General features: G+C 44.8%; 1 protein-coding gene across 1 annotated transcript in view; it reads right to left on the bottom strand.

The window, feature by feature from the left end:
- The window catches only part of LOC124256342 (neurogenic locus notch homolog protein 1-like), a 46,304-nt gene that overhangs the window by 2,247 nt on the left and 25,673 nt on the right, over positions 1-18,384 (bottom strand). The window contains 12 exon segments of the mRNA XM_046690366.1: positions 6,438-6,616; positions 7,417-7,508; positions 8,801-8,935; positions 9,599-9,715; positions 10,732-10,848; positions 11,610-11,834; positions 12,608-13,079; positions 13,081-14,171; positions 14,405-14,605; positions 15,572-15,709; positions 16,334-16,480; positions 17,030-17,266. Of these exon segments, the coding sequence (XP_046546322.1) occupies positions 6,476-6,616; positions 7,417-7,508; positions 8,801-8,935; positions 9,599-9,715; positions 10,732-10,848; positions 11,610-11,834; positions 12,608-13,079; positions 13,081-14,171; positions 14,405-14,605; positions 15,572-15,709; positions 16,334-16,480; positions 17,030-17,266 (3,113 nt within the window). The 3' untranslated portion in view covers positions 6,438-6,475.

Genomic DNA, 18,384 nt, shown 5'->3' with positions numbered 1-18,384 from the left:
GCTTTCAGGCGTTTTCCGGTTGTACTGTCTGCAGGCAGAGTATTCCCCGTGCCGACAGGCATGATAAGTGTCTGGTGTGCCTTGAGAAAGGCGGACACAACCCTGACACCTGTGATATCTGTATGGGCTTTTCCCCCCGAGCCCAGAAGAGGCGGGTGGATGACTTCCTCTTCTATCGGGAGATGCGAGAGGCGGGAGGGGAACTGACCCAGGTCCCCCCGTCTAAAGCAAAAAAGCCGAAATCTAAGGGCCAAAAAGCTAAATCTCGCGGCTAAGCGCCGACTGCCGCTCCCAGCGGTTTTGACATGAATATCATAACCCAATTATTCCAGCAGCACATGGCCTCGGTGAAGTCCCTTGTTCACGAGTCCGCCAGGAGTTCCTCGCCCACTCAGAGCAGGGGGCGGAGAGTCTGAGGGTGGGATCGCCGAGCCCGGCTCGATCCCTCGGCCTGGAGGCGTCTGTTGATCCGTTGCCTCTGGCTTCGGGTCCGGACGCCTCGGCTGCCCCGGAGGGGGAGGCTTCTCTCCCAGTCCCCCTCTCGGAGTTGGCGCAGGGTCCGTTGAGGATTCCTGGGGTTCCGGTCCCTGCGCCGTCCCGCCCCATGAGAGCAGAGGAGCCAGTTTTGCGTCTCGGGACCGGAGTCCAAGCGTGGTGTTGGCCACTGAAGCAGGGCGCTGCTTCGGTTCTTCCCTTCCCTCTGTGTCTGGTGCTAGGCCGCCCACCGGGTCGGAGTTCGGGTCCTCTTCGCGAGGAGACCCAGCCTCGGACTCGGGCTCGGGCGACGAGTCCATGGACATTGGGGAGGTCGAGGAGCCGGAGGGTGCCTTCCGTTTCTCTACGGCTCTGAGGGAAGTCCGGCAACGCATTGCCGAGTACATTCCCCAGGCCGCGGTGCCTACCAGCTGCTCGGACTCGACTGAGTTCCGCTTGCCAGGCGAGGCGTTTGCCCCTAGGCAACCCACGCAGACGCTGCTCCGCATTCTGCCGTCCTTGGTGCAGGACGTGGTGGATCCCCTCTTGGCTGGGTCACGCCTCCGCTTTGACTTGACAGAGCTTGTCAAGAGGTACCAGCTGGGGGAAGATTCCCTGTTCTTCGTACCAGTGGTCGACGAATGTGTGTTCACTTCGGTCGCCCTGGGGGGAGGCTCGGCTTCCTCCGGAGCAGCTAAGGCTGCCAGGCAAGGGCGTTTGACGCCACCTTTTGCCCTCGCGGGCGCCCCCCTGCAGCATGCTTACCGGACCTACGAGGAGGTGTACCGGAACGCTATGCAGCAGGTGCGGGTGGTGGTCCACGAGGCCTACCTCTCCTCGATTCAGAGGTCGGCCCTGGAGTCGGAGGGGCACGCTGGAGACGTTTCTCAGCATGTTGTTCTCCTCCGTCAACTTTCCGAAAAGTACAGGCACACCTCGCGCGCGACTCCTTGCGGTCAGCCGCATCGACGGTGATGTGCGCAGTCATGGGGATGCGCAAGCTGTGGCTGTCGACGTCTCGGTACTCGGCAGCTACACAGCAGACCTTGCTGGCCCTCCCCTACAGTCTGGGAGCGACGCTGTTTCCTGGGGCACAGCAGGTCATCCGGGAGGCTGCAGCTGCAGCTACCTCCTTCAAGGACTCTAAGGCCTTGTTGGAGCACCCGCGGGCTTCTCCCGAGTCTGCTGGCTGGCTTCGGCCGCTAGGCAGGGGTAGGCGGAGGAGCCGTCCCGCCAAGGGTAAGGGCAAGGAGCAGTCCTCTTCGACTGGCTCCCAGCCTTTTCGCGGGCGCGGGAGGTCTGCCCCGACCTCCCGTTAACCCATCAGGCTGTAGAACAAGACGTGTGTCACTCCCAGTCAGCTCCGCTACTCGGGACCACTCACGCGCTCTTACCCACCGTCCCAGTGGGAGGCTGCCTCTCTCTATTCCTGCCGGAGTGGGAGAAGGCTACAAACAACACTTGGGTGCTGTCCACCGTCAGTGTCGGCCATCTACCACTGTGGAAGCGAGGTCCGCCAGACTTCACCGGCATACGCCGCACTCCGGTGCCGTCATGTCAGGTACGGGCGGACATACTGCGCGACGAAGTCCAGGCTTTGCTGGACAAGTCCGCTATCGAGCGCGCATACCACCGGGCGAGGAACAGGCGGGATTTTACTCCACGTACTTCCTCGTTCCAAAGAAAGATGGCGGGTTCCGTCCCATTCTCAACCTCAAGGGGTTGAATCGCCTGCTAGAGGTTCCAACCTTCAAGATGGAGACACTGCGCTCGGTGATCTCCTCTGTCAGCCCGGCGATTGGCTCACGTCAATCGACCTAAAGGATGCGTATCTACATGTGCCTATACATCCATCGTTCAAGCAGTACCTTCGGTTCTCTTACGACGGGATGAATTACCAATTCAGGGTGCTCCCCTTCGGCATATCCACTGCCCCCAGGGTGTTCACCAAGCTCATGTTAGTCCCGGCTACCCTCGCTCGCTCGCAAGGAAGGCGTTGTTACCCTTACCTCGACGACTGGTTGCTCGGTGCACTAACACAGACAGCGAGCCTAGATTCTACTCACAAGGTGATAGACATTCTAGTTCGACTGGGGTGGATCATCAACCTCAAGAAATCCGACCTGGTACCCACCCAGGACTTGGTTTTTCTCGGGGCGAGGTTCCAAACTCACAAGGATCTTGTTTCCTTGTCGCCCGACCGGGTCACCAGAGTACGGGAGATGGTGTCTTCGTTCCTTTCCCAGCCCCAGGCACCAGCACGGACTTGGCTCCGTCTACTGGGCCATATGGCGGCGACTATCTCTGTCGTGTGGCGGGCGCGGTTGAGGATGCGCCCTATACAGCAAGCTTTGGCGAGTCTGTGGGCTCACTCGGAGGACCTAGAGCAGGGTTTCACAGTCCCCGGGTGGTTGTCTCCTCACCTTCAGTGGTGGACCAATGTCGGGAACCTCACCAAGGGGGTCCCCTTGGAAATCCCGACGCCAGCTCTTACAGTTCAGACCGATGCTTCCCTCACGGGCTGGGGGGTGTGTTCTGGGCAGTCTGTCGGTGTCCGGACTCTGGTCCGAAGCCGAAGCCCGCCTTCACATCAACGTGTTGGAACTGAGAGCTGTGCGGTTGGTTTTCGAGCGCTTCCGAGAGCATGTCCAGGGCCAGGTGGTTCGTCTTCAGTTGGACAACCAGACGGCCATGTCGTACATCCTGAAGCAAGGCGGCACGGTGTCCTGAGCGCTCCTCTGGGAGACATGGGACTTTCTCCTCTGGTGCGACCAGTGCGATTGTCAGGTACTCCCTGTTTATCTCCCGGGGCTGGAGAACATGCGAGCAGACGCTCTCTCTCGCCGGATCCTGGCCCTGCACAAGTGGATGCTCGACCGGCAGATATTCGGAGTTATCTCCCAGTTGTACGGGTCGTTCCAGGTGGATCTGTTTGCGTCCGGCGGGACGAATCAGACACCCGTGTTCTGCTCTCGAATACCGGACCCGAGGGCGTTGGCTGCCGACGCCTTCCTGTTGCATTGGACGGGCAAAATGCTCTGGGCGTTCCCGCCGTTACCACTCATTCCCCGTGTCCTCTCCCAGCTGTCGTGGCTGTATCCTCAAAGGGGGTTGAAGTATTGTAAAATTATTGTCCTCCTGAGAGGGTACGTAAGTCCCAAAGCATTTAGTCAATCTAAGTGTACCTGCTTTTTAATCGTAGAATAAGTGTGTTTTTAATTTATGGCTAGATTTCTCTTCTGTCGCCAATGGCTGAAGGGATGGTGTAAATCCAACTAGGGTCCATGCAGGTAGCAAAAGTAATGTAAGTCCCCATGGTTCCTAGTATGGTGATCTCCCTTCAGTTGTTGGCGATCTATAGCCCATTTTTACATTGTATTGTCTTCTTTAATTGGAATATTTTAGCTTTGTTCGCTAGTTTTATATTGATAGCTGTGATTGTCTAGTATTTCTACTGTCCTTCGTCGGCAGGTTTTTATAATAACTATATATATTCTATTACAATGTCAAATGTTCTCGTCACGATATGGCTGAAATATTGCCGATGTGACGTTAAATAATAACTCACTCACTCACTCTCCCAGCTGTCCACCCAGCCAGCTCGGCTGCTTGTGCTACTGGCACCGCTTTGGCCGTCACAGAGCTGGTTTCCGGTAATTCTCAGGTGTCTGGCTCAGCCTCCTGTTCTATTACCTTTGCGACCGGACATTCTCACTCAGAACGGCGCGCCACACCCCAATCCAAGGATTCAGTGGGTGGCTTGGCCTCTGTCAGGTCTAGCCTTGAAGCACGCGGAATTCCTGCAGCAGTTGCAGACACAATTCTGGCTTCGAGGCGGAATTCGACAAACGTTCAGTATGAGGATAGGTGGTTCCGCTATGCGCGCTGGTGTTCAGATAGGGGGATTGCAGATCCCTTTTCTGCGGATTTAGTCCGAGTATTGGAGTTTTTGCAAGCTCATTTGGAAGAAGGCCTGGCGGCTTCGACCATCCGTGGCTACTCCACCGCTATTTCCACTTTTCACACCCCTGTCGATGGTGCTCTTCTGGGGCAGCACCCTCTCGTACAGCGCTTTTAGCTGGCGCGGATCGGGTTCGACCTGCTGTCAGGCGAACCAGCCCACCTCGGGATTTGTCAATTGTGCTTGATTGGCAGTCCGGTCCTACGTTCTCACGTCTATCGGCTATTTCCATTCAGTTGTTAACATGGAAGGCTGTTTTTCTGGTGGTGGTAACATCTGGGCGTAGGGTAGGCGACTTACATGCTATGTCATCCGACCAGGCGCTGACTGTGTTTCACACTGATCGTGTCAGCATTCGCCTCCCGGATACGTACCGCCCGAAGGTCGATCACGCTTTCCATGTGACAGCTCCTATCGAACTTCCTACTCTTACCCAGCCTTCCACATCGGGGACCTCTCCTACGAGCACTCACCCGTTGGATGTCCGTAAGACTCTCGAGGTCTATCTCAAACGAACACAGGGAATCCGTACGGGTACCCATCTGTTCTGCTGTTACGGTGGCGGGAAGGCTGGGGCGCCGGCGAGCAAGCAGACTTTGTCTTGCTGGCTCGTCTCGGTCATTTGTGCTGCATATCAGGCTAAGGGCAAGCCTCCCCCTGAGGGGTTGAAGGCTCACTCGGTCAGGGCAGTAGCCACGTCAAAAGCTTTTGCATCGGCACTCCCCATTGAAGAGATCTGCTCTGCCGCTATTTGGAGCCAGCCTAGCACGTTTATCAGCTCGATACACATTCCCGTAATCGTGCGGGTTTTGGCCGTTCTGTTCTCTCCAGTGGACAGTGTCCTGCCACCCTGACCGAGTGAGTCTTGGTTCATTGGTTTTGTTGACGCTGCTGTTCAATATTGTGTTTATTGACATGTCCGCAGGTGGTGTTTTAACCTCCTTTCGATCCTCTACGGAGAATATAGGTCGGTAGTGAGCGTTTTTAAATTCCCCCCTCCGGTGCTCTCTAATCGACACAAGGTGGGTGGGGTTTTGTTTACATTCGCATCATGTGCGAATTCTTATGCTAACCTGCGAGGTCGTATCTGAGTACATTTCCTCCCTGTCAGTTACCCTCCCATAATGCCTCTCGCGGAAGCACAAACCGGGACATGTGACAGGTGAGTGATTATGGCATCTGTTACATTATTCAATTAACGATAGCTATTTGTATGTGCTTTGACAGAATTCCCTCCTCCCTGGCCTCCGGTCTTTGGGAGTCTGTGTTTATGCATAATATGTACCCCAAGGACGATCTCTATGAAAAAGAATTAAACAAACCTGAAGAGGTTTTCAATTCTTTGAAGAGAGTCGTCCTTGGGGTAGGGCCTCCCGCCTCCCCGCAATTCTGTTCACTGATTTATTCAGCAGAAGGAATGATGATATGGGCCTAGGTTCTTACCCAGTTGGTGCGCATGCACAACGGGAGGTAACCCCACGAGGTGGGGGCCGTATAATAAATAAAAAGATTTATATTCATTGTACAATATTTTTATTAAAAAACATTGATACAACTGTCACAGGACATTTTCAGCCGGAAAATGCATAATATGTACCCCAAGGACGACTCTCTTCAAAGAATTGAAAACCTCTTCAGGTTTGTTTAAGTTTAATGGACATGGAGACATCCTACCCTTTTTTTTAGGGATTTCTTTTGCATGTCAATCGTTTTTTCCAGTGCTGAATTTCTGGAAAACATTACCCAAACAACATTGGCGCTGGTTTGTAACTTGTTAGACCTACCTGCATAGTTAATCAATTTCCCATATGGAAATCAAGGGCAGATAATGTGAGACTGTCAGAAATACAAGAATGAAATCCAGAGGTAAGTTCAGGTTTACAAAAATGTGAGCCCTTGAGCTATAGGGGATGCATTGCCATGCCCAACAGGTAATACTTTGACAGTCTGACAGATAATATTTATTCCCTCATTCCAGGTATGAAAACAACGAACCACTTACAGAAGAAGGATGAGCACATCAAGGCTCATATCCCCCAGTCAGACCTGTCTCTCACATCTGTAGCCTGTCGTCCCTGGCTGGCACATACACTGGAATTCCCCGTCACTATTGTCGATGCACTGACCACCGTTGCAAGTGTTTGCGCCACAGCCTTCCACCTTCGTCGCACAGAATGTGCCCTGGAAGGGGTTAAGTTCATGTGAAATGGTTGCAAAATCAGTACTGTGTCTGAACTGTCTCGATCAGGCATCAGTGTTTTGTGTATTTCATACCTAAATCATAAAAGGTACACATAGTTTTTGATTGAAAATCATCCACTGAAAGAAATGACAGATTATGTAACAGTTATTTTAGCAGGCTTTCAAAGAAGATTGAACAAAAGTGAAAACTTTTTATCATCTTGTCAATGAACTGACAATTTTGTTAAGCTTATAAAGAAAAAAACATGAGCAAAAAGGAAATGTGAAACGCTTAAGGTGACGAGGGTAAATATTTGAAATAATATATGACTGGAACACTATCTATTCATCAGTATGGCAATTTCATTCAGTTTTTAAAGACTGACTGACTAAGTTTAGTTTTACGTCAATTTTAGCAATATTCCAGTAACATCACGGCGGAGGACACCAGAAATGGGCTTCACACATTGTACCCATGTTGGGATTCGAACCCGGATCTTCGACGTGACGAGCCAACGCTTTAACCACAAGGCTATCCCACTGCCCCAGTTTTTAAAGAAAAAAGTATACATATGACAAAAAGAAATGTAAAAAGCTTAAGTCTATTTGTCAGTATGGCTATAAGAGGAAGAAAATATAAACAATGGAACAAGGATCAGTCCAAACCAGTGTACAACATTAACTAACCATTACTGCATGCACACATGTTCGATTCAGTAATACCATGCATCATGAGACCAACATGTACAGGTTCTTGCAGCAATTTACACAAACACTGGCAAATATTATTGAGTACTCACAATGAATCCCTTCTTGCACTCACAGGTCGGTTGTTGCCCCGTCTTCCAACACTGGCCTTCATTCAGACAGGGGTTGGGGGAGCAGACGTCACCTGGAGTGTACACACTGGATTAGTCAGTAGAGATAAACTGGGGACATATGTTAGTGTTAATGCAAGATTCATATAGTTTATTTATTCTATGTACAATTTTCTCATACAGATATTGTCACATAATTTTCATATGCATATTTCATGCATCACAAATGTCTTCCTAATCTGTACTGTCTCCGAACCAGTATCAGTTATTACCTCCCTTGATAGTAATCCAGCCATTTAGGGTTCACGACCAGCTTTCCACAGAATTGTTTGCAGATTTCATAAGTTATGTTTCATATCCCATAGTACCACTTTCCTGTCATGTGACCCTAAAAAGCACATGTGGTACTGGGACCCCATGTTTCAGTTTGTAAGCAGCCTCCATACTGTCAAGAGGTCTCCTCCGACTGTTATATCTCTTGTGCAAATGTAATGTTTAATAGTCTTTGAAGTTCATGGCCTCATAATGCTATTTTTACATGCATTATTGCTATAAGTGTTCAAATAATGTTCAAACGTTTTCAACATTGTTAAACATTATTTTAGATGATATTTTGTTAATGCGTTATATTTATAGTCAAATTATATTACAAATTGTGTCTGTTTCTTCTAGTTTTCCAAACCTCATTCACTCGACCACTTATCCTTTCACACAATGGCTAACGATCAACGTCGAATGTATATTCTACATTTGTCAACATACATCAACACCTAACGTATCATTGTTTCCCATCAAAAGAATAAAACCCTGTGGATGCGAGTTACTGGAGATTTGTCATTCTTGCGTCTACAGTTAGGGTACAGCCATATTGTCGCAGCCAGAAAAAATCTAATTGAGCCTTGATCAGCAGAAAGTATATCAGCTGAAATAAGGCTCCAAGCAATCTGGCTTTACAGGCATGTCTGTTAATGGGAGCGTATGTAGCAGGATATTGAGTCATACAACAGATTACATCCTAAAACTCTGTATTCCTATTCTTGCAGAACCTGTTAGCTAATATCGACAGCGGCATGTCATTTCTCCCTGACAATTGTTTTCAGATACAACTCTCAAAAAATGTTTTACTTTACTTATTATCACTTCAGTTTCAAAACCATCATAAGAATTTTTTTTAAAAAGAGTGAGTATGGTTTTACACCATTTTTAGCAATATTCCAGCAATATCACAATGAGGGACGCCTCAAATGGGCTTCACACATTATGGGGAATCGTACCCGGGTCTTCAGCATGACAAGTGGACGCTTTAACCATTAGGCTACCCCACTGCCCCTTTGGAAAAAGATCTTAACAGAAGTGTTCTACTCACCAGCAAGCTGACAGAAAAGTCCTTCATCCTTCGTGGGACACTCACAGAACACACCATACTGGTCCGTGTTACAAGACCCTCCATTAAGACATGGAGTTTGGTCACAGGTCACCACTTTCTGAGTACACGTTGCACCTGTCACGAGGCAGAAGAACAGAAAATAGATTATATTCACAAATCAATAACAGATTTATGTTTTACAAACTATACTGTACCATGGAAATAACGGAAGTGCAGACTCTTGTCAACAGTTTCTGTTTCTTAACATGATTAAATTGATTCATCAGTGAATGGTGTTTAATGCCATAATCAGTGAGTGAGTGAGTGAGTAATCCTCATAAAGTCACGGCTCATGTGAAAATAAAATACATATCTGGGTCTAAACCCCAAAAGGCACATCTAGGGATCATGGTTGACATGTGTACCAAGTTTAGTTAAGCTATCATGAATAGTTTAGGAGATATGCCTCGGACAAAGTGTGACAGATGCACGGCAGCCGGCCGTCCGGAACTTGTTTCTATATCCCCCGCAACTTCGTTGTTGTTATAAAAAGAAGTTGTTATCCATACAAAGTGTCATGTATTCATGTACGACCAACTTCTACCGTAAATGCCTTCAAGAACTACAAAACCAGGGTTTTTCTACCCTTAAATCTTCACACAGATCACTGACAATAACAAACTATTTACCTTAAAAACATCTCAGAAATGAGTGCTGTTTCTATCATATGCCTACCTATATAGATATATCACTTGTTAAGAGTTGCACCCACATTCTTGGCGTTTCTAGGCTTCTTACCTGTGTATGGTGGTTTACAAGTACACTTGAACTTGTCATCCCCGGATGATGCACACTCCCCACTGTTTCCACATGGTTTACTGAGACACAAGCTGAGGAGGGTTTCACATGTCGATCCTGTAGACACAAGTGTAAAATAATGACCAAATATGACAAGTCGAATGAGAGGTACACAGTAAACTAAGGTTATAAAAACACAAAGGGAATGCTAATCATAGTTTGTTATAACCGTAGTTCGTTATCACATCAACATATACGGGGAAGTGAATGGGACCAGAGGAAAACCAGTTTGTTTTATCCTTCAGTTCATTATATGCTTGTTTTATTTATATTTGTTATAAATGTAGTTTACTGTGTATTAAAGAATAAATCCTTTTGAATCATAAAAATACACTTTTTATTTATAATTTTATCCAGCATATTCAGTTAATTCTGGAAGGAAAAAAGAAAGATATTTATTTTGAAATTCTGATTTCACATTTCCATATTCTCTGCAGCCTGAGGCAAATAATTAGAGAATGATGTTTTTAACCCACCCAAAAAACATTTGTTCACTGAATATAACATGATTCATGTTCATGACTTAAAAAAACAAGAGTCATCAGAAGATGACATATCCCCCGACCCCACATCTTTGAAAGAACAAATCATCTGACAGTTACTTTAAGTCCAGCTTGATTTCTTATATACTACCGGTAAGTCCAAATCATTTCCATGGAAACAGGGAAAAATAAAAATGCCAAAAATCTGCAAATAGCAAAAGGCACCACTTTGGGATCTGCCTCACATATCTGCCAAGTTTTGCTGAAAGATATTAAGAAGTTTTCGAGTTGTGCTCAGGAAATGAAATCCACCCCTCCCTTTTGAGACCAAGTCCAAATCGTTTCCATGGAAACCAAGAAAATAATAAATCACAAAAGTCTGTAAATAGCAAAAGGCACCATCTTAGGTTCTGTTTGATATATCTACCAATTTTGGTTAAAAAATATTGAATGTTTTTGAGTTATGCTCCAGAAACAAAATGATTACGGACAGACGGAAGAGGCGTCAACTATATCCCCGCATTACATGCTGGGGGATAATAAAAAAAAATCAATTTTGAAATATTTACAATCCCATTAATGTTTTATTACCTGTGTGTGTCACCGGACACTGACAACTGAAGGTTGAGCCGCCTACATTGACACAAGTTCCCCCGTTCTTACATGGACGGACATCGCATGGCAGCAGGACTGTGTCACACGCCTTCCCTGAACACATCACAACAGTTACAAAGTTAACAGAAAATTCAACAGTTGACATCCACTGCCTTTTGAAAAAATACCCTTTGATCTGTTAATTTGATATAAAATATACAAAAGTAATAAAATAAACCACAGACAGCAATTTCTTAGGTGATTGTTTGCAATATTTCCTTGGTGGTTTTATCAAGTAGTTTGAACCTGCAACAAAAATATTTCTGAAATCTAAAGTCTTATCTACATACATCAATCTTAGATCATAATCATGATAATAGGTCTTACAGTTTTTATCAGAATGTACTGTGAACTAGTTCGATGTGGCCAGTGCTATCTCCCTGTAGACTTCTTCTGATCTTTTCTAATCTACACCATATACACATCATGAGCATTCATTATCAATCAAATTAAACACTTGCATCACTGGTGATATTTACATACAGACACAAGATAAACACCTTGAAAATCCACCATAGAATTGGTCTTTACCAATCATGTTTGTAGTAACAGACGACTAACAAGACACTAGTGATGAAAAAAGCTTAAATTATTATTTCTAATATTCTGTGTAATGACTGACAGGATCGGTTGGTCAGTATCATTGAATCTCATTTATATAGATAAACAGATGAGGACAATCACTGGATTGTCAGGTCAAGACTTGATTATTTACAGACTTCCACCAAATAGCAAGAATATTGGTGAGTGCAGCATGGAACAACAAAGCAACGAAATTACTCACTTAGATCCTGGTAACAGTGTGGACATCTCACCTGTGAATCCAGGTGTGCAGAAACACATGAAGTCCTGTCCCCTGTCGATGCAGGTGGCATTGTTTCTGCATGGCTGGGAGTAGCATGAGGGTTGTAGGGATTCACACGTCTCCCCCGTGTGAGTTTCAGGACACTGACAGAAGAACTGGGCGCCGCGAGTTTCACACGCTCCGCCATTGTGACAGGGAGGAGTCAGGCAGGGGTCAACCAGGTCACATCTTGGACCTAGTCAACATACATCAACATGAAGATCTTCTACACACATACTTGTTCTAATCTTTTACAATTCACGTATCACAGACATCATTAAAAATAATCATACCATGCCAAATATCTGTACATTCTTTTTTAGGCATTTAAAAGTGAAAAACAAACAGAGGTGTGAAGGAGGCTATCAACTTCTGTATTATGAGAAACATAACGTTTCAGAGTATATTTATTGTTTTCACATGTACATGTGAAGCTACATGTTTCCTATATTTCAAACACCTGATGGAGGCTTATGAATATACTCTGAAATATCATGTTCCTCACTTCACAGAAGCTGACAGCTGTGATATTCCTCCTCAAATATAAGTAGTTTTTTCAGTGTTTTATGTCAACATGCTCATGTATCATGTATCTATGAACCATGTCAAATAGAACTTCGACAATTATTACAATTAAAATAAACTTCTTTAATCTCTTACTTTGTCATATGAATTTGAATGAAATGGTCAAAATGTAATGTAATGTCCAAATATACATATGTTATTTCCACATATAGACATTTTTATCAAAGTTTTCGTTTGATCAATACACTTGATAAGTATATAATTGAATTTTTTTTAGATTTTCAAAAAAACAAAAGTGAATCAAAAAGAATTTTCTTTCATCTATAACAAGATTAAAATATCTCCTACAAACTATTATATTATATAGATTACAGACTTAAAGATGCATCATTAGCAGTGTTGCTCAGATTTTGATACAAAATGGAAACATAAATCACAACTTACCTGTAAATCCCTGATTACAGACACACTTGAGACTGGGCCCCTGAATACTGCACTGTCCATTGACACAGGTGGTAGAATCACAGGTAAGTATAAGAGAATCACAGTTCCTCCCCGTGTAGCCTGGGTTACATGTACACACATAATCTGGGTTGCCATTCACACAGTTTCCATTAGCACAAGGCTTATCTGCACAGGGGAGTCTGCTCTCACAGCTCGAACCTGTATACCCAGGAGGACACTGACATGTGTAGCGAGATCCCTGGTTGAGGCAAATGCTAGAATTGCTGCAAGGTGAACTCGCACAGGGAACCGGGATCTCGCAGTTCTTGCCCACGTGGGAGGACAAACATCGACATGTGTAATTCTGACCTTCTATGTCACAGGTCCCGCCATTCAAGCAGGGGTTTGGTGCACAGGGCTCTCGTTTAGTCTCACAATTTCTGCCTGTGAAAGCTGATGAGCAGTTGCAGCGGGAAGATGTCTCCATTGTTGGAACATGTGCTGTTGTTGATGCAGGGGTTCGAACCACATGGATTGGATATCTCGCATCTTGGTCCTCCGTACACATTGGAGCATGCGCAGGAGTATGATGAACCAAAGTTTGTACAAGAGCCATTATTGAGGCATGGTGCGCTCAAACAGGGAGCATGTGTTTCACAATTCTGGCCGGTAAAACCGGGAAGACAGGAACATATGTAAGAATTGTTGACATTTTGGCACTGAGCAGCATTTCTACATGGAGAGTTGTTACAGGCTAGACTTGTTTCACAGTTGATACCAGTGAGTCCAGGTAAACAGAAACAGCGATAGGCAGAAATATTGACACTAACACACGTCGACCCAATGGTGCAGGGATTGTTGAGACAGGGGAGACCACTCTCACATCTTGGACCTGTATGGGTCGAAGGGCACTGGCAGCGAAATGAAGAGCCCTCTTCTATGCAAGTACCGTTGTTGAAACAAGGTGAGCTGTTGCAGTTTAAGTACGTTTCGCACCTGACACCAGTATGGGTAGCTGGGCAGGTGCAGTAAAACCCTAATGCCAGATTCGAACACGTCCCACCATTCTGACATGGGCTGTCCTTACAGGGTAACACACTCTCACACTGCCTCCCTGACAACCCTGGCGGACAGGTACACCTGTATTCTGTCAATGAAACATCTTGGCATGAAGCATTGTTCCTGCAAGGATTTGCCACACAAGGGAGAGCACTCTCACAGCTCAAACCAAAATAACCTGATGGACAACGACAAACTTCTCCTCCTGATGTGACAACACAAGTGCCATTGTTTTGACAGGACTTTGTGAGGCAGTTTCCAGTCCTCTCACAGATGTCTCCTGAGAATCCATTCACACATTTACACTCAAAAGTGTTCCCTTTGATCTCACATTGGCCATTGTTGAGACATGGCTGGCTAGCACAGGGTATAAGAGTCTCACAGTTACGTCCAGTGAAAACCAGTGGGCATGTGCAGAAATAGTTCTCTTCTATCAGTGTACACAGGCCTCCGTTCTGACAGGGCTTTTTCCCACATTCATTCAGACGCCTTTCACACTGAGTACCTGTATGAGAACGAAGGACTTAAATAAAACTCTATTACTACAGACAGGAGGACTTCAGGACTTCATATAAAATCAATTTAGCAGAGAGTGTGCTTAATGGGAGGTAACCCTTTAATTTCAACTACACATGGGACACCATCATATTAAACCAAAAATGGTTACAAAAGACATGTCAGTTAGATCCCAAACATACACCTCTCACCAGCTTTTTCATAAATTGTCATTAAAATTACCTGTATACCCATTAGAACAATAGCACTGGTAGGAACCCAGTGGCAGCTTGTCACCACAGGCTTGTTTCCCCTTACTGCAGCAGTAGGCATTGTTCTTGCATGGGGTAGGTTCACAGGGGTCGATGAGTGTGTCACAGTTAACACCTGTGTACCCGGGCTGACACTCACACGTGTACTTGTTGATGCCATCCCTACATGTACCTGTCAATATCATAACCAATCAAATCAGTAAACACAGTTCTCTCCCTTGTACCGGTCTTAAACTGACACATGTTGACGCCATCCCTAGATGTACCTGTCAATATCATAAGCAATCAAATCAGTAAACACAGTTCTCTCCCTTGTACAAGTCTTAAACTGACACATGTTAAAACCATCCCCACAAGTACCTGTCAATATCATAAGCAATCAAATCAATAAAGGCAGTTCTCTCCCTTGCATACATTCTGACTCTCACACTACCACCATTTGACAGCCTCCTAACATGCACAAGTCACTACAATAAGCTATCAGTAATAGTATCATGACTCAAGAATTATCCGGTTTTTACAATTTGAACCGCATAGTTGATGAACATAAAACAGAATGTAAAGAAACGTAACTAAGAAAAAGATCAAACAACCACCTTGTTCAGATGACAATTGGAGAAACATACTCAATATCATTACTCACTTTCAATTTTGACAATGGTCCTAAAAATTGGAGCAAGGTATGGATTCATTACACATGTAGCGGCCATAAAATTTTCGTGTTCCATGCTGGGATTCAAACCACGGACCTTCTGATCCAAAGTCGGACACCTTTTCCACAAGACTAAAGAGGTTAACCCCGTCAGCAAGGCGACAAGGTAAGGATGTCATCTGTGGGATGACACCACTACCTGTTACACACAGATGACTTGTCAGTTAACTGAAAGGGTTAACCTCTTTGGTCATGTGAACAGTGGATCACAATGTCCATGGTTTGAAGCCTATAACAGCACTTGGAAATTTGCAGCTAGTGCATGTTTAAAAGAAATACAAGTTATATCACATACATACTTCCTATATAAGAAAACCCCTACTGATACAGATCTCACTTTTTTACCAGAAATGTTAACATTTTGCTGAACTGTACGAATTATTGCACAGTATCACAGAGCTTCTATACATGTATGCAGTGACTTGCCATGTTGTCCACAAATGTTGCTCTGACAGTTGTCTATGTTGTTCTCACATCGAGAGCCATTAAATCCTGGGAAACACACACACACCTGGCTCCCTGCTTGGAGAGGGTAGCATATCCCGTGATTCACACAGGGGTCACCTGCAAACAACACATTAAACCTCAGCTACTACAACATATCCACTTGGCTGAGTTGTGTCCAGAAAACCAACAGTCCAGTTCTAGAACTGTTCACTTAACTTGGCGATATAAATTACAGCAACAATCTCACAAAATGGTATCAAAATGTAAGGCAGGTGTATCAATTCTTCTGTGTAACCTGTGACCAAATTGTCCTTTTGCGTTAAAAACAGAAACATCTCTTCATGTTGAGATGATTTAGTTGGTGTAGCAGTTAGTGCCTGAAAATGTCCACAGTTTGTCCACATGATCTGATAGGATACACTTGACCTGTGTTTTCATATCATGAACTATACAGAAATTGAAAAATTACAATAAGTTAGGCGTTTACCAAAGACAATGAGTGAGTGAGTTTAGTTTTACGCCGCGCTTAGCAATATTCCAGCAACATCACAGCAGGGGGCATCAAAATGGGTTTCACACAATTGTACCCATGTGGGGAAGTGAACCCAGGTTCTCGCATGATGAGCAAACACTTAACCACTAGCTACCCCACCGCCCCCTTACCCAAGACAAGGGTCAATGACAAGTTTATCCATAATAAGGTTGTCAACCGAGGATCCTTGCGTGATGGCGAAAGATTACCTTGAAGACATAGTTGTGGACGTTCACAGTTCTCCCCAGCTCTGTCAGGTGGACACTGGCATGTGTATGAGGCGACACCATCTACACAAGTCCCCGACCCACATGGCTGGGATGCACAGTCATTGATGTTTACATCACAGTTGGAACCTGTTAATAGTGAATAGTAATTATTATATTTTCACTGCAAAGACCCTGCATTCATCAGGCGTCTGCTGCAGTCAAAGTACACTGCCTCAAAGAGGAAAGGCGATATACAAATATAAATAATTATACTACCGGTAACTGCTATATACTTCATTAGACAAAGGTGTCTCTGTTGTCTAAGATGCTGCAATTCATTGCAGAGAGTTACGTCCCTTTGTGCATGCCAGGAAACTATGATCACAGGTTCTAATCTCGGTTTCTAGGTTAGTAAGCACCACAGTACTAGTTTGTTTCACCAAAGTGGTAAACTTCTTAAACCTATATCACTTTGAGCTTTCCTCCAATACTGAGCTGGCATGTTGTGATATACAGGAATGCTGATCAGAGTGGCGACTAACTCACTGACTCAGTTGTACCATTGGGATTGATCCTAGACAAGCCAGTGTATTCCTGGTTATTGGTGGCAGGCTGAATATGGCACCTGGACAATTGCCATCCAGGACACCTACACATGCAAGTGGTCACAGTTTTATGGAGACTGAGAAAACCCACCATTGTATCCAGAAGGACAGGCACAGCTGTAGCCATTGACCATGTCAGTACAGGTGCCGCCATTCCTGCATGGCCGTACGTTACACTCGTTTATCTCCTCCTCACACTGGCGGCCGGAGTACCCAGCAGCACATCCACACGTGAAGGTGTTGCCAGTCACCTGGCACCCCCCCTTGTTGAGGCAGGGGAAGGATGTACACGGGTTCTCGGCAGTACTGCAGTTCTTCCCACTGTAACCTGGAGTAAAAAATACCTCTCAGCAAGTCTGATTCCAGTGCAATCATCATGTATCAAAGTAAATATCAGACAATATTATGTAAGCATATTTTTCAGGGCTACTTGATTGGTCTAGAGGCGGTCACATGACTGTTGACAGAAAAGCATATTGTCTCCAACCCAGGTCCGACCAAAAGTCATATTGACTTGAGTTACTAAAAATAGATTTTGACGTCAAGCTATGATGTCATTCTATTGGTTACATGTCACAGTACTGTTGACATAACGTTAGTGGTTTGAAGCGAAAATAGAATTACTTTTCTTGACTAAATGGACATGTTTTGGGTTTTTTGAGCTTTTTTTTAACGGTAATTACATAATTAAATAATTATGGACTGGTGAATTTGGTCAATACCTGTTTTTATGGACCCATTATGGATGACAAAAGCAATATTCGTTTTCGGTCAATATTGCTTTTCACGGGTCCATAAAAACAGGTATTGACCTCATCACCAGTCTATAATTGTTTATGATCTCACTTTAAAACTTGATAGTGTTTCAAAACATTCCTTGTTTCCAAACATCAGAGACTCAGATATGATTCTGAAGTCATGTCAACTAATAAAAGCAAATTATTTGACACCTTGAAGGTCAGTAACTCTGGACATAATCATTTGATCAGCATTCTTGGAGTTAGTGAGTCAGTAATATAGCGTATGACATTATGGATGACAACTTCCTGTTTATTGCATAAAGCGATGTTTCGGTGAAGATTCTAACACAATTATCAAGGTAACATTAACAGTTGATATATATGAGTGATGTTGAACAGTCAGTGAGGTTTTCAGTTAAACATGTTATTTGACAAGGTAAGACAAATATTAGGGGTGTTGCGATACGCGAATGTATCGATGCATCGATACATTTTTACTGACGATACGATACGCAATACATGCTTGCGTGTATCGATTCCTATTTTAAAACTTTATCGATTCAAATTTTTATGCTATATCCATCTCCTTCAAAGTCTTGATAGTAAAATTATACGAGATCGCTCCGATAAATAGATGTAGCTAGCTTTACTTAAAAAATAGGTAGGAAACTAACAGCTTTTGTGATTGGCTAGACTATTTTGATGG

Source organism: Haliotis rubra, unplaced genomic scaffold (assembly GCF_003918875.1).
Source record: "Haliotis rubra isolate DU_JTF1 unplaced genomic scaffold, ASM391887v1 Scf10, whole genome shotgun sequence".
In the NCBI taxonomy this organism is placed as follows: Eukaryota; Metazoa; Mollusca; class Gastropoda; order Lepetellida; family Haliotidae; genus Haliotis; species Haliotis rubra.
This window is presented reverse-complemented; position numbering and strand designations above follow the sequence as displayed.